The sequence below is a fragment of the Oryx dammah genome, unplaced genomic scaffold (genome assembly GCF_014754425.2).
Source record: "Oryx dammah isolate SB20612 unplaced genomic scaffold, SCBI_Odam_1.1 HiC_scaffold_2, whole genome shotgun sequence".
NCBI classification, from domain to species: Eukaryota; Metazoa; Chordata; class Mammalia; order Artiodactyla; family Bovidae; genus Oryx; species Oryx dammah.
The window spans coordinates 6,574,001-6,600,111 of record NW_024070186.1 but is presented as its reverse complement, the minus strand read 5'-3'; the positions used below and the strand labels follow the sequence as shown (position 1 = coordinate 6,600,111).

General features: G+C 44.9%; 1 protein-coding gene across 5 annotated transcripts in view; it reads right to left on the bottom strand.

Annotated features, from left to right (window-relative positions):
* Nucleotides 1–26,111, bottom strand: part of ERG (ETS transcription factor ERG) — a 230,941-nt gene that overhangs the window by 113,093 nt on the left and 91,737 nt on the right. Inside the window, exon 1 of one of the 5 annotated variants that reach the window (XM_040263913.1) lies at nucleotides 21,509–21,673. The exons of 2 other annotated variants lie outside the window; for them this stretch is intronic. In XM_040263913.1, coding sequence (XP_040119847.1) covers nucleotides 21,509–21,526 — 18 coding nt within the window. In that variant the 5' untranslated portion in view covers nucleotides 21,527–21,673. Of the gene's footprint in view, nucleotides 1–20,940; nucleotides 20,983–21,508; nucleotides 21,674–26,111 lie in introns of those variants that run through there. 2 more of the 5 variants (XM_040263925.1, XM_040263935.1) reach the window with 2 other exon arrangements.

Sequence of the window (26,111 nt, the reverse complement as noted above, 5' to 3'; positions counted from 1 at the left end):
AGTTGATTCCCATGAGCCAAACCCAAAGGGATAAGACCATGTCCTCTTGCCATGCTCTTGGTGGAATCTCTCTGGACAAACCAAATGGTCCTGAAGCTACTTGTCATAATAAAACAAAAGCCTGCCTACTGCTTTTAGGCACATACGTGAGGACGGTACCTGTGGACTCTCGGAAATTAAACAGAAGCTTGAAATGTGCACAGGAATTAAAGTGTCCAGGGCCAGAGAATTCAGCGTGGACGCAGCAAACAGAACTCCTCATCGCTTAGGTGGGGGCTGAACATGCTGATGTGATCACCGTACCGTTGTTTTTTACATCTTTGGCAGTGAACAAAGCCCTAAGTGTCACTGGGCATCTTAGGACCAAGGGCCTGCCGGGAAGGAGCAGCTGCAAGGGCTTTGCGCCTTTGCGTCAGCGTAAGGGGTCCGACGGTCCCCACTGTTTCTGAGCGCCTGGCCTTCGTAACACCCCTGAAACGCGTTCTCCTAAAGATGTTCCCTGAGATAGGACACCACTCTGCATTGTTTCAGTGCATACCAGCACGAATATCCCAGGGCAATCCACCCTTCTTTTAACGGCCGATGACAGCTCCAATGGCTGGGCAAAAATCAGTTGAAGGAAAGGGAAGTCTTGTCGGAAATGAGATTAATCTTGTAACGAGTGTTCAGCCCTGATAACCCATCTGGGCACACAACTGCTTCAACTGGAGAGCTATTAACCTTCACCCGGCAAGCTCTGGCCAACCGTTATAAACATGAAAGAGACAGAGTCCTTCCCCCCTCCTCGTAGACTAAACAACCAGATTTGAATTCCACCTAAACGGCCTCTTTTCTGCAGATGTGTGGTGATGACGAAGTCGGGGGTGGGGGTGGGGGGCAGGTGGGTCACGGCTGGGCCGATAATTCAGGTAGTTAACTTTGGCCTTGGTTTGCTCAAATGGAGGTTATTAGCGTGAAACATCATTTGGGACAATTTTCAATAAAATTACTAGCTCAGGGAAGTTGGAGAGAGTTGATTTCAGGCAGGAACACACACGCTGCTAGTAGAAACACAACTTGAGTGTTTTCTTGTCTCCTTTTCTATTTCTTGTATCCAACAAGAGGGATAGGAGCACAGAGCTGGCCACTGTCTTGCACTCAGTTCCTCCCTTCCAACCACGGCGGGTATTTGCATGAGAGAGGCAGCTTGTGGTCACTGAAAGGAGATTTGTCTTTTTATCTCTAAGAAGTTATTAGCTTTCATGTGGAGCAAACCTGTGATCTTGCCTTTATCAGCAAATGCTGTAACCGACTGAGTTAACCAAGCCGCCCCACGTAAATTCATGAGTGGTTAAGGTGGCTCAGATGGTTAAAAAATCCACCTACCAACGCAGGAGGCCTGGTTTCAATCCCTGTCTTGGGAAGATCCCATGGAGAAGGGAAAGGCTACCCACTCCAGTATTCTTGCCTGGAGAATCCCAAGGACAGAGGAGCTTGGCGGGCTATAGTCCACGGGCTCACAAAGAGTTGGACACAACTGAACAACGAACCCATTCACTTCAATTCAGAACATTAACCACCTACAACTGAAAATAACTTTCACGACACTTTCAAGACACACTCTGAGGTCATTTAACTTATTGCTCAGCCCATAGCCCTCTTTTGCATCAGCTTATACAGAGCCATTGGGTTACCTATATCCAAGATAATAACTATGAACAGATAAAGGAGAAGTCCTCTAAATCTTAGAACTGATGACAAACCAACGTGGACGCCTCATATACCCCACATATGGCATTTAAAGAAGGAAAATATGTAAGTGCATATATTAAGTGATAGGAGGGACAGATGCTCTATGTAACTAACTTCTCCACTGGGCTAAGTTATTTCAGTCATGTCTCTTTTCGACCTTTCTGAGCCAAGTGCTCAGAAACAGTGGGGACCGTCGGACCCCTTACGCTGACGCAAAGATGCAAAGCCCTTGCAGCTGCTCCCTCCCTTTCGACTGAAGCCCACCAGGCTCCTCTGTCCATGCGATGCTCCAGGCAAGGATACTGGAGTGGGTTCCCATGCCCTTCTCCAGGGGATCTTCCCGACCCAGAGATCGAACCCAAGTCTCTTACATCTCCTACACTGCCAGGTGGGTTCTTTACCAGTAGTGCCAACTGGGAAGCCCAAACTCTCCACTAGTGTGACTATAACTCAGATTTTTTTAAAGTGAAAAAGAAAAGGAAAAAAGGAAAAGATTCACTTAGCATGTTCTAAGCAAGCTTATCTCCCTCAAGATTTTCATACAGTCTTCATGATGACCAAAGATAGCTCTCAGAATAGCTCCCCCTAACAGGGCATCCTACCTCTCCTTTGAACCAAGTTTCTCTTTTTCCAGAAGGTAAGTCACAAGCACCAGGCCTCAGGGTTGGGTCTGCATGTACCCAGCAAGGCTGTATCTTTAGGGTGTATCTCGCTCACACTGGTCTCTAGTAACAGCATGAGAGAGCGACATGGTAGATGGTACACGTCATGCAGGGAAGTCACTGCAAAGAAGACAAAACGTCCTGGCCTTGGGGTCTTGCCTTCAGGCTTTGCACTTACTTGCTTCACACACTGCCTCCTCCTGCCATGAGTGGGTAGGATCACAGGGCAGGAGGAGTGAGGAAAGCAAGCAGACCAGCTCCTGCATCACAGGGACACAGACCTTCTCTGTATTTGCAGCCAAGTTGATGCCAGCAAGGGATCCCATGGTCCAATTCTCCCAGTCACCCTGGGAGCTTTTAGGCAAGGCGGAGATGGGCTACAGCTATAGTCACTTGAGCTGGTCAGCTTTTCAGCCCAGAGTGAGCACTCTGTGTACTTGAAGTAGACCAGGTCACACACTAACAGCATGACCTAAGTCTCCCAATTGGTCTTGATTTAAATTCTCATTTCTTTCCCAAGAAAATCTTGCAAGAGCCTTCAATGTCGGTGATAAGATGAAGCTCAATTTCACTTAAGGTCAGATCCGTTTCATATGATGTAACAGCAGGATATTCAGGGGGTAGATCTTGCTTCTGGTTCCAAATCCTTTATGTATACAACCTCAGCAGACAGACAGAAGACAGAGAAGAAACCATAGCGCCTGAGAGTCAGTTTATGAGGCCACTTTATGTCTTAGAGGAGGGCAGGTTCAACTCAAGGACATATGACAAAAGCCACAGGAATCGTTTTTTTATAAGATGCAAACAGCACACTCATCCATTAGTCTAGACTGGGTAGGCAGGATGAGGGCGACTGGCTAACTCAGTGCCCACGTGACTCTGATGGCTGGCGTGGGCTGCCCCAACCTTGGCACATTTCTTGACATTTACCAAGTAAAACGATGAGATCAGGGAAACCACAACTTCAAACCCCGTATCTTGTGAAACTGAAACAGTAAACACTTTGCCTGACAGTGATTTTTGTTTTGATCATCATACTTGATTGAACCACTGGGCGGTTGACATCCATGCTGTGAAGTCATGTATTTTTTTCAGTGAGACAAATTGCATTTACCCATTCCAAATTGGTATGGACACTTGACTGATTTCTACCTAAGCATGAATGTAAGAATCCCAGCACTTCAGTTGTAGGCTTTACCACTAAGTAAACCTCTCCTAGTGGGCAGGCAACATGCAGAAGAGAAGATCCACATTGAAATCTAATTTGTCACCTTCCTACCTAAAGAGTGGCCCCCAAACCCACCTGGAACTTCATAATGTGATCTTATTTGGAAATAGGATCTTTCCAGATGTAATTAAGGATACAGATGAGACTGGACTAGATTAGCAAAGACCCTAAATCCAAGGATAGCATCTTTTTAAGAGACCAAGAAGGACAGACAGAGACTAAAATAAGGTGGTGTCAAGACAGAGGCAGAGGTGAACATGACGCAGCTATAGTTCCAGGAAGGTAAGGATTGTGGACGACCACCCAGAGCTGAATCTGAGGCGTGGAATGGATATTCTTTCACAGAGCTCTCAGAACCAGCCCTGGGACATCTTGATTTTGGACTTAGGTCTCCTAAACTCCAAGACAATACATTTCTGTATTTTAAACCCTTAGTTTGTGGTTATTTTCATGGAAACCCTAGAACACTAACAGACTACGTGTAGATACTGTTTTTAACAAACTTTTTGGCATTTCAAGGTGTTACATGGCCCATTAATTGCCTTATAGGGTTAGGACAGCTTCCAAAAGGGCTTGAAGGTTAACTCCCAGCTTTCAGCAACCAGACAGCTTAAATTTTTCAGGACAAAATTAATTTTGCAAAATTTTCCATATAAAGCCCTTTGTCTGACCATGCCCTGATTTTTATGCTTGGGAAAATGTGTCTCTTGTACCACTTGGGGGAAAAATGTCTGATTTACATTTTTTACATTTACATATCATTCAGGTCTTGATGATGTGGGGGGTGGGGCGTGTTTTAACAAACATCTTTAAATCTCTCAACATTTGTTTGAAAAGAAAGTTACAAGTTGAAGAAACAAAAAACAGAAAAATCTTAATTTAATTAGGTAAATTGAAACCCAATTTCTCTAGTATGTTTTTCCAGCCAACATTTATGGGCAAATTTGTCGAGTTATGATAGAAGCAGAGTGATTTACAATGTTATGTTAGTGTCAGAGGCACAGCAGAGTGATTCAGTTATACACAGAGACATACACCTATTCCTTTTCAGATTCTTTTCCATTACAAGATATTGAATATAGTTCCCCAAGCAATAGAGCAGATCTTTGCTGTTTATCTTTGTTGTTTTACCTATTTTATCTGTGGTGTGCCGTGCTTAGTTGCTCAGTCACGTGCGACCCTTTGTGACCCACAGACCGCAGCCCGCCAGGCTTCTTTGTCCGTGGGATTCTCCCGGCAAGAACACTGGAGTGGGTTGTCATTTCCTACTCCAGCGCCCAGGGAAGATGGGTTGGGAAGATGCCTGCGCCTCCTGTGCCTCCTGCCCTGGCAGGCAGATTCTTTACCACTGAGCCACCTGGGAAGCCAATTCATATATACTCTTTCACAAACAAAATCCTAGTTCTCTTGGCAATTCCTTTTAATTATCCTAAAGACAATGAGGAATTTCCTGACCCAATGCATAACTGGGTTGAGAAACACTGGACTCCTCAATGGTCAATCAAGTTTCTTCCAGCATTTTGAACTTCAAAATAAAAGCTGTTTCCTTCTCTTCAACTCCTTAAAAACTAGACTGTAGTGTTTGCTAGGACAGAGACCAAGTCAGACCTCTTCTAATCATGTAAACTGCCAAAGACATGCTGCCCTCAGGGAAAGATTTTAGTACCCCCCTTGGTCATTTATTCTTATGTCAGTATTTTATGTACTAGACAGTCGAGAAACAGCAGTGAGCCAAATTCTTAAGATGGAAAAACTACGAGGTTGGAAGTTCATTTTAAAAATCTTACCAAGATAACCAAATTCTGTAGGTTTTAGGAAAGATCACATTTTCCTCGGCTACATATAATACTTGAACCAGTAAAGCTCATTACATTAAGAATACATTAGCTAAACTTGAAATTTCAGTATGGAATCCAACTTTATTACCTGGCTTAGATAAACTGATTGTTAATTGGTATTAAAGTTAATCTTTCTTGTAAAGCAGATTATCTTGCAATTGAATACAAAGATCTTATTAGCTATTTATGAAAATGTTCCCGACATCATATCCATTGCACAGGTCAACTATATAATAATTACAGTACTGGAAGGGCTATCAGACTCATCAGTGAATACGGAAACCCTTACTATGAACCGTCATAGCTCAGTTGGTTAAGAATCTGCCTGCAGTGCAGGAGACCCCGGTTCGATCCCTGGGTCAGGGAAGATCCCCTGGAGAAAGAAATGGCAACTCACTCCAGTATTCTTGCTTGGAAAATCTCATGGACACAGAAGCCTGGTGGGCGGCAGTCCATGGGGTCAAAAAGAGTTAGGCACGACTGAGCGACTAACACATTTAGTATGAACCGTACATAGAATATCAGCACACCCGTTTAAGGAATCAAGTTACAGCTTCAACGAAATCTCTGAAGAATAACTGCAGTTAACAAAAGAAGAAAAACAAATGGTGCCCATCTTAATCCATTAAACACAACTTTTTATGACTGTGCCCAGGAGGGGTATTTGCCCAGTAGACTGTAAGAACTGAACATTTAGATGAGCCGGTGCAAACCTTGGAGAAACACCGGTAGGTGCTGCCACTCAGCAAAAGTGAAATTGCCACTTGGTTTTGCCTTAACCAGACCAGTGTCATGTAACAAAATGCAGGATCTGGGAACTGTATTTCTGCTTCCAGTTTTCACTCGGAAGCACCTCCAACCATGCCCCAGAACAGACACATGCATTTAAAGGACATGTGCTCACAAATGTTCAAAATCCCACTATGTTCTGGGCAACCCACATGATCATCCCACCTTCCCAAGCCCAAGAAGGTTCCTTAAGATAATACACGCTTATTGTCTAACATCAGGCATTCAAACGGACACAGGAGCATGCAAGACATTGGTCCCAAGAATAAGTAATAATTTTGTCTTCTGATCAAGAGGTCCAACTTGCTTCCTAACCTCTAGGAGGCAATTAACACAATGCTTTGTATTTGGGTCAGACTCTTTGGGACCCTATGGACTGTAGCCTGCTAGGTTCCTCTGTTCATGGGGTTTCCTAGGCAAGAGCACTGCAGTGGGTTGCCATTTCCTTCTTCAGGGGATCTTCTCGACCCAGGAATCAAACCCTCATCTCCTACATCTCCTGCGTTGCCAGCTGACTCTTTACAACTGAGCCACCAGGGAAGCCAGTAACTGCTCATTGAACTAAATGAATTAATCCTCTATGGCGTTATCACCTCACTAATTAATGCACTCATTCATGCATTTATCATCCAGGCAGATATTCATTTACTTATTCAACAGACATTATTACCAGGCACGGTCCGCACAGATAAAAGATTACACGGCACCAGCCATGTGACTTAGGGTATAGAGGGCCGAACTTCAACAAGCAGAGTTTGAGAGTTTCTGTTCTTCAATGAGGTTCCATAGATTCCTAATCATGAACACCAACTGGCAATTCAGTGTCTACTTTCCTCTAAAGAATGTGTCAGCCGAAGCAATCAGTTTTGAACAAGCACTGGACTCTTTTCACATTAGGCCCACTCCAGGGACCAGCTGTGGCCCCTCACTGCAGACACCCATTCATTCATCCAACCTTTCGTTGACAGGCACAGGCCAGAGGGAAGGGGAGTGGGGAGGCAGTAGCATCTGATCGCCCTGCAGCGCGGCTTTCTCTTTGGATCCTCAAAAGTCCTGAGCTTCTGAGTTCAGCTGCTGAAAGATTGGTGAGTATTTTGCTTGAACTCCTAAACGGACTGACAACACTGACTCTATTATATTTATTCCACTGTCCTCAAAGGAAGGGTATGAGAGAGAAACCGATAACAGGGAGGGAAGTGCTTTCACCTCTTCAGAAGAAGCTACAAATATTCAAAGATGAACAGCACAAACACAATCAAGAACTGATTACTTCAAACGAAGCAAGCAAGATGTGGCAGTACACGAAATAAGAAGAACGAGACTAGGATTAACAGCCACAAAGAGCTCCCACCGATTTGCACACAAAAACACACTACTGTTCAAACACAAGCTAAGCCACTGTCGTTGTGTCTGACTCTTTGCGACCCCATGGACTGTAGCCCACCAGGCCCCTCTGTCCATGGGGATTCTCCAGGCAAGAATACGGGAGTGAGTTGCCATGCCCTCCTCCAGGGAATCTTCCTGACCCAGGGATCGAACCCACGTCTCTTAGTCTCCAGGATTGGCAGGCGGGTTCTTGACCACTAGCGCCACCTGGAAAGCACGACTGTATTAAGCTGTTGGATCCTTCCACCAGCACCAGGAAGGGTGTTTTCGGCATTGCTGAATCCACTCTACAGATAAGGAAACTGAGGCACAGAAAAGAGGTGTGCCCTTGCTATGGCATCCTGGAACAGGGTCTACCCCGGCCGTCTGGTTCTGCTTTGTAATAAGACACTGGGTCCTCGGGAAGGGATATGGGGCTTTAATCTCTAGGAGGGGATCATAAACATTCAGCTGCTAGTCCTCTTTTCTTCACTAACCTGGAGAAAAGAGGGAGGGCAAAAAGGACTAGTTAAATGATTTTAGTTTCTCCAATTCATTATTAGTTTTAAAGAATATGTCTGTGTGCATGGAAAAAAAGACAAAAGAAGACAAAAAAGGAAAAAAATCTTCAAAAGACCCCTGATGCGTAATATCGGGTCTTCCCTGGTGACTCAGACAGTAAAGAATCTGCCTGCAATGGGGGAAACCCAAGTTCGATCCCTGGGTCAGGAAGATTCCTCTGGAGGAAGAAATGGCAGCCCACTCCAGTATTCTTGCCTGGAGAAGCCCACGGACAGAGGAGCCTGGCGGGCTACAGTCCATGGGGTCACACAGAGTTGGACACGACTGATGCGATGGGTTTAACTTCCTTTTCTAAATTATTTTCTAAACTCCTCCAGTGATTGCTTTGGAAATGGGGGGAAAAGAACGAAGTTTTTATCATTATTGTGTTGTTTAAAAGATATGTTATCCAGTGGGTCTATGACACCTGTATTCAGGCTGAAGAAAACAAAACAGAACCAACCGCCGCTGTCAGGCAGGCAGTGGTGACTGCCAGAGGGGAGGTCAAAGATGAGTCTACCGGCTCTGCACCAGCACCACACAGCCACGATCCCCACGGCGCCGGAACCAACACAGACGCGGGAGCTCGGGAAGTCGTTTTGTAAAAAATAAGCAGAAGTGGCAGGGAGGCAGCAGCTGGAAGGAAACTCGTTGGGAGACGCGTCTCGGAGTTTCACTAAAAGGCAACAGAACTTCACAGTCAGGGTGGACGGGGAACAAATGCAGAGAAAGAAAGATCTTCATTCAAATAGGAGGTTCCTGAGATAGTGACCACGTCTTCCAACAAGATGAGCCAAGGCACACAGACAAGCGGGTCTCGAAAAGAAAAATATCACTGGGGGCAACTTCACGTCAATCCCACCAAAATATGAGTGTTGAGTGACTGTGTGAATAAAATCACTGGAGTATGCTGAGCACCAAAGAATTGATGCTTTTGAACTGTGGTGTTGGAGAAGACTCTGGAGAGTCCCTTGGACTGCAAGGAGATCCAACCGGTCCATCCTAAAGGAAATCAGTCCTGAATGTTCATTGGAAGGACTGATGTTAAAGCTGAAACTCCAGTACTTTGGTCACCTTATGCGAAGAACTGACTCATTGGAAAAGACCCTGATGCTGGGAAAGATTGAAGGCAGGAGGAGAAGAGGATGATAGAGGATGAGGTGGTTGGATGGTATCATCAACTCAATGGACGTGAGTCTGAGTAAACTCCAGGAGTTGGTGATGGACAGGGAGGCCTGGCGTGCTGCAGTCTGTGGGGTCGCAAAGAGTTGGACACGACTGAGTGACTGAACTGAACTGAACTGATGTTCCTTTACTGGCATCTTCATGAAACTGGACTACATGTAACCAGGTCTGGCAGCTTCTCGAAGTCATCAGACAAAGTCTCTGCCTCTCCCTGGACAGACACAAACATCTACGGGATACACACTGGACACAGACCCTAGCGGACACTGTCCTCTTGTCCATTTCACCTCAGAGCTCACAGGCACCTTCTGATCATCCAAGGAGGCACTGCAGCACGAAGGGACCCAACAGTTAACAGCGGCTCACTTTTCTGATTACTTCAGAGACCTGCAGGAGATCAGGGTGGGGCTGTGGGTTTCCAAGCTTTGAGTATGTAAACAGCACTCTCTGGGGGTTTGCCAAGGCTCGAGTTGAGTGGCTTTCAGATGCTGTTTACTTTGTTTAGTTTATTGTTCAGTGTTACTGTTTGTTGACTTGATATATTTTTCCCCCCGCAAAGGGGCCAGTGGGTAAGGACATATCCTGTAGGTGGAAAATTGATGAGTCCCTATTGTTCAGTGTTTGTGTGTTATGGTTTTATTTGCTTTGGTTCAAAGGACCTAAACAATGCATTCACTGGAATTGAATAACTGGTGTCAATTCAGCACAGAGAACAATCTGTGCGCTGAGATTTCTATACCCAAATCGGGTGATCTCTGCTTGACTGAAGAAAGCGAAATCTAAAATGACGTTTACACCTAAATATCCACCCGAAAGAAAACCTCCAACTGAATCGCAAAGAGGCTTATTTGTCAACAAATACAAAAACAGACTCATGGACTCATAGACTGAGAGGAGAAGCTTACAGTTGCTGGGGGGTAGGGATCGTTAGAGGGTTTGGGATGGACATGTACACACTGCTCTTTTTAAAATGGATAACCAACCAGGACCTACTGTATACACAGGGAACTCTGCTCAGTGTTATGTGGCAGCCTGGATGGGACGGGAATCTGGGGGGAGAATGGATACACGTTCTATCAAAGGACTCATGACTGAGTCCCTTGATATTCACCTGAAGTTATCATAACATTGTTAATTGGCTGTACTCCAATACAAAATAAAAGGTTTACCAAAAAAAAAAGACTCATGCATCATAATCCATAATTTCAAGGGGACCCAGACCCCACAGAACAGGAGTCCTACTCATAGAAATGTCTAATCTAGCTACACTCCTCTTTGTAAAATCCAAGCAACAGACAAGACCAAGGATGAGAACAAGGGCCTAAAGCCATCACCTTGGAAACATCACATTTTCGCCCAGTTCACAACAGTGGATTCTGCCAATAAATCTGTAGCAAAGAGGCTCACCCCACCATGGAGGAGAGAGAATGCACAACAAACCACGCCTTCGCAGAGGAAGTTTCCATCCGGAGCTCTTTCTGCGTCGCTGAGTCTCTGGTTGGGCTGGCTATCTGTGTAGGAAGTGGACGCAGGAAGTATCTGTCTACAAACCCTTTATCCTCAAGGTAATTGCCACAGCAGCATTTTACTGTTTACTAAACCAGTAAACATGCGATCTAAAAAAAGATGTTTTCCATCTCCAAAGAACAAGGCTTAAAAATATATATATGTGTGTGTGTGTGTGCTTATTTCATAACCAGCTTCTTATCAAAACCACCAACAATAAGACTGTGTTCCCAAGAGGCAGGGAGTCGGTGGGAACAGCCTTGGGGGTAGAACAGAATCTTCACTCTCAGGGAGGCCCCCAAAACACAGCCTGGTTTTCTTCCCTGAGATGCTACTCTAGGAAAGTCGATTTTATTTCTCTTCTTCCAGGCTTAACACAGGCTGAAGAGAGTCAGGGTCTTTGGCTGAACAGGTAAAATCAACAAGACTTTCGATGTTAATTCAAACTGGCAGCATGGATACCTCATAAAGTCATGTGTAAAACAGATAACTAGTGAGAACTCTGCTTTATAGCACAGGGAGCTGAGTTCGGGGCTCTCTGATGACCTAGAGGTGTTGAACAGGGGGTGAGGTGGGAGGGAGGCTCAAGAGAAGAGAGGATATGTAAATATATAGCTGATTCCTGTCTGGAGAGTTCCATGGACAGAGGGGCCTGGCGGGCTACAGTCCATGGGGTTGCAAAGAGTCAGACACGACTGAGCGATTAACACTTTTACTAACACTTTCATAGCTGATTCACTTTGCTGTATACAGAAGCTAACACAACATTGTCAAGCAATTATGCACCAATAGAAACAGAATGACAGACATAACATCTTCAAAAATTAATACGTCACTTGTATTTGATCTTGGGCCACATTCTTATTTTATATGCATGCTAAGTTGCTTCAGTCGTGTCCGACTCTGCAGCCCCTCGGACTGTAGCCCACCAGGCTCCTCTGTCCATGGGATTCTCCAGACAAGAAAACTGGACAGGGTTACCATTTCCTCCTGCAGGGTATCTTCCCAACACAGCGATCAAATCCGCGTCTCCTGTCTCCTGCCGAGGTAGGCAGGTTCTTTACCACTAGTGCCACCTGGGAAGCCCTCTTATTTTATATGTGGATATGAATATGCTTCTCGCGCTAGGAGGTCACATAAGAAGTTAAAGACAGAACTCAAATGTGGACACATGGCTGCGGCTTTTGATTACCTGGTCAACCTTGTCTCTATTTCTTTACCCCAGATGAAAAGCTTGAGAGCCTGCACTGTCCCAGGCTTCCTGGGATGACAGACGTGACTGGGTAAATGGAACCAGGTCCAGGGAGAACCCCTGAGCACTGGAGATGTTTGGGGGGGAGGTCCTCTCCATGGTTACTGCTTTATGTTTTAAAAAGCTCCTGTTAGGTTGTTAACGAGAGCGGAGAGGAAGAAAGAGGACGGAAGGAGCATTGAGTGTGAGATGGACTGAGAGAAGCAGAGGGCAGCAAGACCCCCGAGCAGGGGTCTCCAGGGCCAGCTAGCCACAGAGAGGCTCCGGCTGCCTCCACAGCAAGCGCCTGCTGGCATCGTTTTAGGTCCTGCTCTGACGAAAAGTACTGGGAATTACTGAGCGCTCACTGCCCTGGAAGAGTCTTTATTTCTTAATCAAATGAGAAGAACACGTGCATCAGAGGAAAACTGGCCACCTTAAGAAAAAAAATTCACTACCTGTTATAAATTGGAAAAAAAAAATCTTTATGGATTTCCTGAGTTTGGTCCTAGAAGGAAAACTGATGTGACTTTAGTGAAGAATAAAATTAGCTAACAAGCAGTACGGGCCTCAAGGACCATTCCAGCTCGGCTCATCTCCCCCCAGCCCTGTGAAGTGGAAAGCCTGGCGGCTCCCTCTGATGGAGGAGACACCCAGAGGAGGTGAGGGGAGGGACCTGTCCAGGGAGAAACAGCCGGAGCCCACTCCTGTGCTCCCGAGAAGAAGGAGCGGACTCCGGGCGAGGCGCCTTCCCCGCGGAGGCCCCGCAGCGCTGCCGACCGAAGGCCCGGCCACCGCCCCCCGGGCCGGCCTCTCTCCACTTCCCTCGCCAGCCTTCATAGCGACGCCTCCCTTTCCTTGTCCGTGCGATAAGACCAATCCTTTCCCCACAGAGTCTATTTTAAGAATGAAGAAATGAGAGTGTCAGGGGCCTCCCTGGGCATAAGATAAGCACGGGCCGGCTCCATTCACCTTCACGCTGACGCTCCTGTGAACGGAAGGTGACACGTCCAGACAACACAGATCCCGGGGGACTTCGCAACATAAAACCACATAGTAATAATATATATATAATTTATTTTTTTTTAACTTGGAGTAACGTCTTGGGAAATCTACCTCACGTTGAGACACAAACTAATTATGTTGACAAATTCTCAAGTGTTGTTTCAACAGCTTCCTCTTCCTCAAAGGTGAGCATCGCCACCTCCAGTTAACTTGAAAAAATAAAACTCAACAGGGTCCAATGGGGTTCAGAAAGACTAGGACGGTGAAGCTGCTACTGGCCGAGGATTTGAATTAATGAACTTGGGAGCCTGTGGAGGGAGGTGCTTGGGAGGGAAAACTCTTTGGTGTTGGACTGTATTTCTGTACTTGTTAAACGGAAAAAAAAAAAATCGATGTGCTATCCTATAATTTTATAACAGGAGGAGAAATGTTAAATCTTCAAGGTTGAATGATTTAAAGGCCATTGTGTTAAGATTCAGGAGTGCAAATTCTTTGCAGGATGTACTAGAAACGCTCTTTGTTTTACACTCCAGAAACTGACATGCATTGTCTTGAACAAAGTCACTTGAAGTAACAGCCCTGATGTTCATGTTATGATTGGATTATGATGTAGCTTTAAAAATAAATAATTTCACTTGGCCTTGGCATTTCTTTTCTAAATGTCTCAGCACTTATCTGTGCTGAACAGCAGATTACGTTTTTTCTTCCCAGAGTCCAATTCCATGAACACCCCTACGGAAAGACTTGGTAAGGTCTGATGGAAAACTCAGGAGACGAGGGCGAGGAAGTTGATACTTGGGGTGAGGAAACGATCTGGAATCTGGAACCACGGCCCCTTGGATGTCACCAAATATGGAAAGAATTCTTGTCACCAAGCACAGAATTGGGTGTTAGAGTTTAGCTCTTGAATTTTCTAGTCCTTTATCTTAATCAGCCAACAAGAGCATAATAACTGTTGCCTAAGGGGTTTTCTCACTCAAGAGTGGTAACATAAATGAGCCAATTATGGTAATTTTCATTATTTAACATATATCCTTTTTTTCTCTTTCTTATTTTTAAATTTTATCCAAGTGTCATATATTTACAGGAGACATATCACTATATCCTTTCATATATTGTGTTTTTTTTTTTTCCTGCATAGTAATTTAACATTAAGAGCTAAGGCAAATACCGGGGGGTGGGGAGGGTTGGGGGGGAGGTCATATGGTGATAAATAGAGGGGAAACAGATTTGTGTGCCTGGAGCACGTTTCTCAGCCTCTCTCCAAACCTCCATCCTTATCTGGACAAAAAGCACCAGGATGCAGGCTGCAGTGAGCATCTCATGAGATAATGTGAGCATCCAGCACAGCTGTCACGAGGATGATATTAATCTGGATTACGAATTCCAGATACAACACCTACCTTTGAAAAACTCTTTTTTAACTTTTTATTGTATATCAGAGTATAGCTGATTAAGAATGTTGTGGTAGTTTCAGAAGGACAGTGGAGGGACTCAGCCATACATACACATGTATCCATTCTCCCCCAAACCCCGCTCCCATCCAGGCTGCCACATAACACTGAACAGAGTTCCCTGTGCTACACAGTAGATCCTTGTTGGCTATCCGAAATATAGAAGTGGGTACATATCCACCCCACACTCCCTAACAATCCCTTCCCCTATTCTTCTCCCCTGATAAGCATAATTTAAGTGTCTTTTCTATGCTTTTTTCAACAGCAGTTCTATTTAATTTGTATTTAAACTAGGAGAAATATCTCTATAGCAATACATCTATTTAAAATCTGCAACAATGATTATCTTCCTGATACCTTAACTTTCTCTTTATGACCTTAAAGGATTTTAATCAACATTTATTTTTTCAACAAACATTGACTGAACCCCTACAGAAAAAGAGATGGGCAGACCGATCACAAAAAAACAGGTTCTGTGGTTTACATAGGTAGACACAGAGTCACACTCCCAAACACAAGCAGAGCTGGGAGGCACACTGGCAAGAGAGAAAACGAGGCAGGAGAGAGGAGACAGAACGAGGAATGATCTTAGGCTTTATACAACACGCCTCAGCCACGTGCGACAGGGAAATAAGTGTGAGCAAACAGGGAAGGGAAGTGTGAACAAGAAAAAGATCCAGAGGTCACAGTGGCCACTGCTTGAAACGGGTTCACAGCAAAAAAAGTGTAATGAAACACCCTAATTACTGAAATTAAAATGGCAAAGCTTTGAAGCTTTTGAAGAGCGAAATATTCAGAGTTGTTATGAGTGCAGTGGAAAGAGTCTCATATATGACCATAAGTCAGAACTGGCACAACCCTTTTAGAGAATGAAGTGGTCATTTTTTAAAAACTGTGGCAGAGACTTTAAATATATATATATACACACACACACACACGTATATATATACATACACACACATACCACTTGGTCCAATAAGTCCTTTTCTAAGCACTAATACTAATAAAATAAATTAAAAAAATTATATAGAGGGTGTATTGCAATGTAATTAGTGAAAAACTGAAAGCAATATTATTTCCTACAATAGGATGGGTCAGGAAATTCCCTTGGAGAAGGAATGGGCTACCTACTCCAGTATTCTCGGGCTTCCCTGGTGGCTCAGACAGAAAAGAATCCACTTGCAAAGCAGGAGACCTGGGTTCGATCCCTGGGCTGGGGAGATCCCCTGAAGGTTTTATGACCGTAATCTGCACAAAACAAGACATGCATTTTTCAAAATAAATGAAAATAATTTAAAGGAAACAACAGTGGAAGGATGCAATGGTCAGGAGCGAGAGGCTCTACAGGCCTCTGCCCTCCATCAGCCACGGAGCAAACAGCCTCCAGCCTCAGAGCAGGACTAAACCAAGCCTCTGAACAGCCGGACCGTGAGGCACCCCCGGACATTCTGCCTGCCTGGGTGTTTGGAACCTGCCTGGTTGCACCCTTATATCCAGGGACTCCTAGAGCTCCCCTGGCCTGTCCCCTCCCGGCTCCCGTGTGCCCTTCCCTGCCTGGAAGGCTGGAACAGTGACCTGTGGAAGCGACCCGCCCTTCTCCTTGTCTCGGTAGGCCTCTGGAGTTCATAACTGGAGCCAGGCAATGGGGCACACAGACTTCAGAGCAGTGCCAGAAAGACAAGGCAAGTTCACCAGCAAAGCTGAGACATAGATCGCCTCATGGCATCTGCCTGAGCAGTTACGGAGCTCTGCTGTCCTGGTCTCACGTCAGAACAGGCATTAAGGTCCCACTTTACAATCCCACCTTACAGTGGAGGAAGCAGAGCTCAGGGCCCCAGCCCAGGGTCACGGGCCTGGAAAGGACTCAAAGGCAGGGGTGTCTGTGGCCACAAAGCATCAGAAACCTCAGGGGCGATCTGACAGAGTCCCCAGCGAAGAGAAGAGTTGTCCCGCATGCTTTGGGGTCCCCTGATGCATCTGAGGCCGTCCCTTAGCCCAAGAAAGGATCCCGCCAGAGTGGACGTGCCCCCACCACTGGGAAGGCCTGGAGACAGTCTCAGTCAGGCCCTCTTCTCGGAAGGTCTTACACTCAGAGAAGCTCTCATCCTGGCTTTCCCACAGCCTCCTGCACCGTGATGCTCTTCCGTGCCAGCTGTTAGAGCAATCTATCTGCCAAGTTACTGGGGTGCCAAGGGGTCTGGGACGCACAGCTTTGGGTCTCCCCTTCCCACATAGGGAGCCTTATTCTGGAGGTCTAAACACAGAAGTCATCTTTTCCTGAAAGCATCAGGGATGGCTGTTTCACTTATTTATTTTATGCATATTTGTACGAACAGTTTTTCAACTTCCCTGGTGGCTCAGACGGTAAAGAACCTACCTGCAATGTAGGAGACCCCGGTTCATTCCTGGGGTTGGGAAGATCCCCTGGAGAAGGGAATGGCTACCCATTCCAGTATTCTTGCCCGGAGAATCCCTATGGATAAAGAAGCCTGGTGGGGCTACAGTCCACGGGGTCACAAAGAGTCAGACACGACTGAGCAACTAACGCACACACGTGGTTTTTTAAGAGATATAAACAAGTGTATGTATGAGTGTTGGGGGGGTGGTGGTTTAAACAAAGATCTGTTTTGTAAAAAAAAAAAAATGAAATAATCACTTTAAAGAAAAGATGGATAATTAAGAAATGATTCAAGAGACTGAACAAGAACAGAGAAACAGTGCAGACTTCCAGAATATTCTCTGAGAGCACTGCAGTCCCTCATAAAGGGGATCATGAGAAAAATGACCCCCAAATTCTATTCTATCCTTTCCCATTCCATTTCCCATGGCCACTGAGGCAGCACGCCCAGGAGGGTAAACTGTGTCCAGAGCTACCCACGGACACGAGCACGAGTCATTTTAAGATTGTTCAGTCATTAAGTCATGTCTGATGCTTTGCGACCCCATGGACTGCAGCACGCCAGGCTTCCCCATCCTCTACCACCTCCTGGAGTTTGTTCAAACTCAGGTCCATTGAGTTGGTGATGCCATCCAACCAGCTCTTTTTTCAGATCATGGCCGGTAATTCTACTTCCAGGCCAGTGCTCTGGGAATACAACCTTGAGTTAGTGGGGCAGCAGTATTTTACTTTCTAATCCTTCCATTGTTACTGACTCCTAAAGTAGCAAGAGATGAAACAATTCTAATTTCACTTAAGCCACTGAACTGCTGAAAACTCATATGCCCCAGGGCTGTTCGACTCATTCATCATATCCCTCAAAATACTATGTATGAAGGAGATGAGCTTCCTTCATATAACCCCGAGGTTTTACACAAGTTTGCTTCACACCTGATAGCAAACACTCAGCAAATGCCTGCTATGCGCAAGGCACGAAACACACAGAAGTTTTATGCTTTTAAACTTTCTTTTTTCTTTTTTTAACTGAAGTGTAGTTGATGGACACTATTGTAAGTTACTAGAGTACAATATAGTGATTCCCAATTTTTAAAGGTTCCACTCCATTTCCAGGGCTTCCCAGGTGGCTCAGTGGTCAAGAATCTGCCTGCCAATGTCCCTGGGTTGGGGAGATCCCCTGGAGAAGGGAGTAACAGCCCGCTCCAGGATCTTTGCCTGGAGAATCCCATGGGCAGAGAGCCTGGTGGGCTACAGTCCATGGGATCGCAAAAGAAACCAGACTTGGCTGAGCAACTAAACACCAACTCCATTTCCAGTTATTAGAAAACACTGGCTATAACCCTAGGGTGCACAGCATGGCCTTGTAGTTTGTTTTATATGGAACAGCTTATCCTCTTCACCACTCACCTCTGTCAGCCCCCCTCCCCTCCCCACTGGGAGCCATTAGTTTGTTCTCTCCATCCTTGAGTTTGCCTTTTTGCTTGTTCCTGTCATCACCTTCACTACTTTGCTGCATTCTTTAGAGTCCGCATGCAAGTGATACCACAGTGATCATCCAAACCGCCAACCTCTGTCAAATCAAAGAAAGGAACTTCTAGAAACCACGCAGAGGGACAGGAGTCGCATTCTCCCTCCACAAGCCTTGCTAGAACTTTCCACCTCCTGTCTGGTTCTAAGACACTCTCCCTCCACTCACAGCTGCAACTGGGCCTCTAGTGGCCACATCGGCGATAAAGGAAAATCCCCACAACTCTGCGTGAAAGACTAATGACCTTCACACTGTAGGATCAGAGGCTGTAACCTGTGACTCCCTGGACCACCCAAGGACAGAAGTGGATTACAATAGGGTTAGCTTCCCCTGTCACTTTGTGTATGGCCTTTCCTGCACTTAAAAGCATTATTTTGAGAAGCGACTGCAGGCTTCATTGGACTCCCCAGTGGCCCAAGGCATAACAAAGGATCAGCAAAGTCTTTGGGAGACTGGATTAAAAAAGCCTAACTGAAGCAAAATCAAGTTCCAAGGCTAACAACTAGCTCCTTGGAGTCAGTAAGCAAAGGCAGTGCTGTTTTGTAGAGAAGGCAGGAAGGGGATGTTAAGGCCCCTCCAGTATTGTCAGATGGCTCAGAAGCCCTTGAAGCACCAAAACTGACTCAGGAATTTTGATGCTTCTATACGCTTCCATTAGAGCTCTTAATCTGATCTTAAAATTCCCGGACCTTGAAGGAGAAAGGGACACATTCACATAAGCTCCCCAAATTCTTTGAAAATTCTCATGGAAACACTTTGTTCCCATTTCCAAAATATGAAGGGAAAGTGAGGGTGAGGATCATAAAGACAGGCTAGAAACACTGAACTTTTCAAAGTGCCTCTTATTCAAGCCAAAAAAAAAAGAAATCCACTCAGACACAGAGGAACAACTTCAATTCTGTGTATCTGATACCTGATCAACTAATTGATTTTATTTACTGAAACAACAAAAAGCAGAGAGCATTTAGGACTGGCAATTGCCCATATGACAAACTGTTTCCTAATTCCAACAGACAGCCACGGCCGTAATGTTCCCTATGCTAATTTGAGCTTTGCACTAACATAATTAAAACTGTAGTCAACAGACTCGGGCCGCCTTTTTTCCACTCTATAAACAAGTCTGTAAAATCATCTCATTACTTTACCCAGGAAGCCTAGCAGAACATGTCTTAAAGGAAGTTACCTATAAAGAGGGTCTATTTTATTTTAACAGAGGATTAAAAAGGGTCCACTCGAAGTCATTTTGAAAGTTTACTTAAGCTATAGACAATACAGAGAATGCAGTGTAATCAAATGTTAAAATAAGCAGAATGTCCTGGATAAGTGTAACTGTTGCCATAATTCATTATGAAAAATCACAAGACATTGAAGCTTTGAAAATATCTTCATCTCTTAGAAATGTATACTTTAAATGATCACACATTTGTATTGTATGCAAAACACACCCCACACTCTAAAAGATGGCCTGTTACTTCAATGTCCTTTGATACACTGATTTTTCTGAAACACACACACATAACTGTACCCGACCTATTCCAAATTTACAAAGAACATTAGACTCCGCTGCTATGAAATATGGGCATGAAAAAGGGTGAAAATAAGAATTAAAAAGGCAGCTTTTGGGTTATAAAATCCAACAATTTCTGCTCATATTGCTGAAAGTAGAGCATGTCAAACCCTAGATCTTAAGATTTCTTTCCACATCATTATATTTCAGGAGACTTTCAATCCTTATAGCCAAAGAAAGAAAAATCTCTGTACGATTAAAGTCTTTGAATCATACTTTGATGATTATGTTTTTATATATTATTGACCATACCTTGAAAAACAAAACATATCTTGAGAAATAAAGACTGAATAGCACTTCTGAAACACAGTGTATACAGTAAGTATTAATTAAATCCTCTCACACAAACATTTCAAATTCCAAATCAAGAAGGATTTTTAAACATCGTCATGGTCCAGTTCTGAGCAGCTTCCATATTCATGAGGTTTCCAATTAACTATAACCCTTGATGAAAACACAGCCGAATGCTTTTCACCTTCATGCAGTAAAACTAAAGACACGAGACCAAAAAAACTTTCTTTTTTCTCTTTTCAATATCTGATTTTGGTGCTAATTTTTTCTCATTTCTACAAATGTCACCAGTCTGGCCTTGAAAATACTGTTAACAGGCCACTCTGTAGACTCTTATGCTGCCGATTAAGCGTCCAATTGGCTTCACTACCAAGAATGAGGCCACATTTGTATTTTCACCTCCACAGATTCACCTCCACCTTCATCTCTCTATGCTACTTACCAGAAATGTCTGCAAGAAAAACAACACATCAGACCACACGCCCCAGTGCACAGAGAACAGACAGGCAGTTCCCTCAAGGCAACCATCGCGGGGAAGAAAGCCTACTCACAGTGCTCCGAGAAGTAGGTACTTTATTAAAGATAAATACATAACCGAACACACCGAATTACCACCGTGCGAGTTATGAGAACGCCCCGTGCTCAGCCTGAAGGTTCCACAAAATCAAGGCAACATTGGCAGGTCCCATGACCGACAGACAGCCACTTGCTTCACTTCCACAGGGACCGGCTGGCATCCCTGATGCTATGGAGGCCTTCGAGAACATCCGAAAGTTCAACATTTCCAAGCCCATCTTTTCCTCCGACCCTGCCCTCCAACCTCGCCAAGTCCATTGCCTTCCAGCGGAGGCACCTCCAGGCACCGCTAGAGACAGTTAAAAGAATAGGAAAATTCGGACGCGTGCTGAAAAGCTTTTGCAAAAGTCATCCACAGCCCTCAACCGTGAATTTAGAAACCCCAACTTTTTTCTGAGTTTGAAGTTTTTAAGCCTTGCGGATGGTTGGAGTAGGAAAAAGGAAATTTACTAGGCAGTGCAAAGGAAATCTTGTTGTCCTCTATTGTGGCAGTGGGGGTGTTGCCCAATGCTAACTTATCTGCCTTGATAAAGGAAACCAAAGAAAAAAGTAACAAGCACAAGATTTGGTCAAACGAAAAGGACCCCTCTCCTTACCTTAATAGTGCTGGCCATAATGCAATCAAGTTTATTGATCGTTAATAAATGTTAATAATAATTATTGCTTCTCTCTGACCAGAAAGTAGTTTTGATGAGGTTGTTTAGAGCGGATGAGATTGTGCTAAGTCTGGGAAATGAAGTCAGCCAATGGCAGGAAGAGGTTTCTATTGGTCCTGGCTGCCCAGCCCGAAGAAACAGGATATTTGGGAGTGGAGAGATAAGAGACCCTGAAAACAATGTTGTTTTTCTTGATGATATGCAGCCAGGAGATTTTTTTTTTTTTAATTAAAAAAAAAAAAAAAAAGACATCAATTGCCTGGGCCTGGGATGGCCAGAGCAGGTGTGACCCGGTGTGCCGCCGTGTGACACGCCGCTCAGGGAGGGCAGGATGCAGATGTGGCGGGACTCCGCGTGCCTTCACGTGGGCGGCAAGCACCCAGGGCTCCTGGGCGTGGAGGGCGCCCTGCAGCCGGGGGGCAGGCCTCCTGGGCCCACGTCTCCTGGGATCCACCGCATGCCCGACACGGGACCTCCCTGCGGCTCCCTGCTCCATCCTCCCCAGAGGCAACTCTGCAGGTGGTGCTTATTTCTTGCTAATAGGAGAGGATGTTTAACCATAGGATGCTTAATAACAGTCATTCTTTCGCCTGCTGATTTTTAAGCTTCGTTGGTTCAGCATCTCAGAGTGAATGTTCCAGAGTAGTTTCGTTTTCTCCTTCCAAACACACAGAATTGCTATTGGCTCCATAATAAACCAGGCTTCCCTGGTGGCTCAGCAGTCAAGAACCCGCCTGCCAATGCTGGAGATGTAGGAAATGGCAGGTTCAATCCCTGGGTCGGGAAGATCCCCCTGGAGGAGGGCATGGCAACCCACTCCAGTATTCTTGCCTGGAGAATCCCATGGACGGAGAAGCCTGGTGGGCTACAGTCCACGGGGTCACAAAGAGTCGGACACGACTGAGCACAAGAAATTGGTTGAAAGCGCAAAGCCTCTAGGATAAGAGTGACTAAGAGAAATAAAGAAGAAAATAAACCCGTCAAATGGTCATTTTCAAATGTTTACTTAAAACCCAAAGAACTTAAATAACACACATTTTCTAGCTGAAAACATCAAACTGACCCCACTCTGACAAGTGTCCAGGCTGCAGACAGCAGACCCTGAGAGAACTCCAGGCTATAGAAGGATGCCATATCGTCATTAAGTGTTTTAAAATCCGAGCTGCAAGTTCAGGGCCACACGTCTGTTTTCCACTCGGAGGAAGTGCAGCTAACGGAGGCCTGAACATTCCTTAGAGGGTTTCAGGCCTTTTAATTACTCACTTGCAGGAAATTACTTGTTCTCTGGAAGAAACAACATTTTGCTTTGAATGGAGCCACACGAAAGCTGGGCCAGTAAAGAGGTGTGGTCTCCAGAGGGGACCCACAGAACACAATAGACCCAACCCTGAGTCATCCCGCAGTGCTCGGTCTCAGAGGCGGATGGTCACTGAGCTGACTTCACACAGACTTCAGGCCTGCCTGTATTAGAGCTCCAGAAATGAATCCGCGTGCCTACAGATTTTACTGATCCCACGATTTCCCCCTTGGCTTAGAAAAGCAGGAGAAGGAAGCCCAAGGAGGAGGAGGGATGGGAGGAGGAAGAAGAGGAGGGAGAAAGAAAGAAAGGAAAAGGGAGGGATGAGGAGAAGGAGGGGAAGGAAGAAAGAATGAAGGAAAAGAAAGAAAAGGAGAGACGGGGAAGCAAGAAAGCACGAAGGAGAAGAAAGAAAGAAGCCGCAAAGAGAACGTGTAAGAAGTTTCATTCAGTGTGAAAATCAGCCCCTGACCAGTGCTCAGCATCTGTATTTCGAGGGGACGCTGATTTCCGCTCTTTTCATCTCCAAACAATAAATGAGATGGCAGGCTGATTAAAATTGTGTTTCCCCTAAAATTTCAAAGTACTGAGTTGTTTTATCTGGGCAGCTTCCACAAGGATTCAGGAGTGCTGGGGGTGGGGGTGTGGGGGTGGGGGAGACGGTGGGAAACGCTCTTTCGGCTCCACTGAGATTCCTTGTTTTTTACTCTGCTAAGAAGCATCCATTTTTTAAATGTGAATGGTGGCACCCTGATCAGCAGAATTCTATTATGGATTTTCCAAAGCGCAGCCTTAAGTAGGGTGACCACTGTGCTTAAAAAAAAACAAAAAAGCCAGGGAAGAAAGTTCTGCCTGGCCCCACGTCACCTCTGCACCACTGCAGCCCCAGTTCTAGCCCAGCCCTTGTTCCCCGCAGCAGGAAAGCAGCAGCATTTTTATGGAGATCTAATTCTTCCTTGAGGGGTCTTGCCCTGAACTCCTTGGTTCTTGTCTAACTCAATCAAAGAGTGAACAGGGAAAATGTCTAACTCTTCATTCAGGACTAATGTCAAACTTCAAATGCCATAGGATGTCACGTATGTGAGGAACATAAAATATGACACACCCATATTTTTTTTTTAATGCTCACATTAATTTTTAAAAAAGAAATAAAATAAAATATGACACAAATGAAGCTCTGGAGGAAACAGAAACAGACCTACAGGCACACAGAAGAGATCTGTGGTTGCCGAGGGGGTGGGTAGGGGTGGGAGAGGGATGGCTGGGTGTTTGGAGTTAGCAAATGCAACCTTGCAAACTATTATATATAAAAATGGATAAACAGCAAGGTCCTACCGTACAGCACCGGGAACTATACTCACTGCGCTGTGATAAACCATCATGGAAAATAATATGAAAAAGAATCTATCTATGTATAACCAAGCCACTTTGCTGGACAGCAGAAATGAACACAACATCGTAAATCAACTTCACACCCATGACATTTTAAGAAAAAGAAATAATGTCAAACTTAGAGAAAAGCTACAAGATAACTTAAAGAGCTTCTAATATCCTTTTTACCAGCTCCTCCAGCTTTAGTGATTTACATCTGCTTTGCTCTCTCCCTCTCTTGCATATGTATATACAAATTTTATTACTTAATAAAATTTTATTAGACGAATGTATTTGCTTGGAACTTACACAAGAAAACCCAATGATACTCTTTGATCTATTTCCTGAAGATTCCACCCGTAAGTTTCCTTTTGTCTTATTTTTAAAATGAATATGCTATAGAAAATGATGAAACAAAAATTCCATTTTGAGATAATGAGCTATAAATTCAGTTACCAAATTAAAACAGCAGATCTTCCTCATTTCTAAGGACAAAAGTTGACTGATTTCTGTTATCTTCCAAGAGAATTATTCTGGATGTCTAGAACAGCATAATAGCATCCCAGCCCAGGATTCTCTATTTAATGCAAAATTCTTAGGGAAAAAAAAAAGGGAACTTCAATTGACTTTTGACAGCATAAGGCATATCTATTAATTAGAATACAGTAATACAGAAACCATTTCCCAAACACTATTCTAGGCGGAAGTCATCTAAAGACAGACATATCAGTTGGTGCTCCCATCACGCCCACCCAAGCCTCTGCCACCAAACGGACTCAGCTCGAGATCACTCGGCAGCCTAAGGACTGAGCTGCCTTCCAGGGCAACACCACCGCTTCTTCGAGAAAGCCACCCCGCGGTCACCGTGCAGGCCCGTTTCAGGGACGATCTTAGGGAGCCTCCGCGTGGGAGGCTAATCTTAGTCATCCTTCCCCGAACCTCTCAAGCCAGGGTCATCTTCTGCCTGCTTGGTTCACAGTAAGCACCGAGGAGGCACGCTGTGGCTCCCCCAGCATCCGTGTGAAAAAACTGCACACTTCCACTCTGGATTTATCCATCACGGACCCACTGACCATCAAGTTACCACAACCCTTCATCAGCCTGTTCGTATCCTGCGTGTCCAGACTCTTTGCAACCACAGGGACTGTAGCCCACCAGGCTCCTCTCTCCACGGGATGCTCTAGGCAAGAACACTAGAGTGTGCTGCGACCTCCTCCTCCAGGGAATCTTCCCAACTCAGGGATCAAACCCACGCTTCCTGCATCTCCTCCTACCCTGGCAGGCGGGTTCTTTACCACCTTGCCACCTGGGGAGCCCATTCATATCCTACTCCAAATGGAAAAGGGAAGAGTGCAAAAGAGAACCTACAATTACTGTAACTATAAAAGGAACACTGTCATTTATTATGCTAAAACCACATCTTCCCATTTTCTAAAAAGTCATCAAATTCCCATCCTTGTTCTCCTACACACTTCTCTGCGTGGGATCTACACGGGAAGGTCAAGGGTTGAGAACACTTGGAGTGAGGGCAACACAGATCTGAAAAATGATGTATGAGCATAGCAAGGAGATGGTGAGCCAGAATCTTAGCTGGAGACGTAACAGAAGAGCACTCATGACTGACAGCTTGATCCCCGCGTTCGACATCCATACCATGACAGACTTATTGTCACTGGAAATACCGCAGGAAAACAAACAATGCAGAAGATGAATACTTAGTGATATGGAAAATTATAGTACGCTGTCTGGTAAGTTAAAAGTCAGGTTATAATGGAGAATTATATCACAGACTCATTTTGTTAAAAATAAAAAGGCAAAGTAGAAACATCAGTAGGCCACGTACTACAAGGGTAATAGAGGATCTTTGTTTTTTTT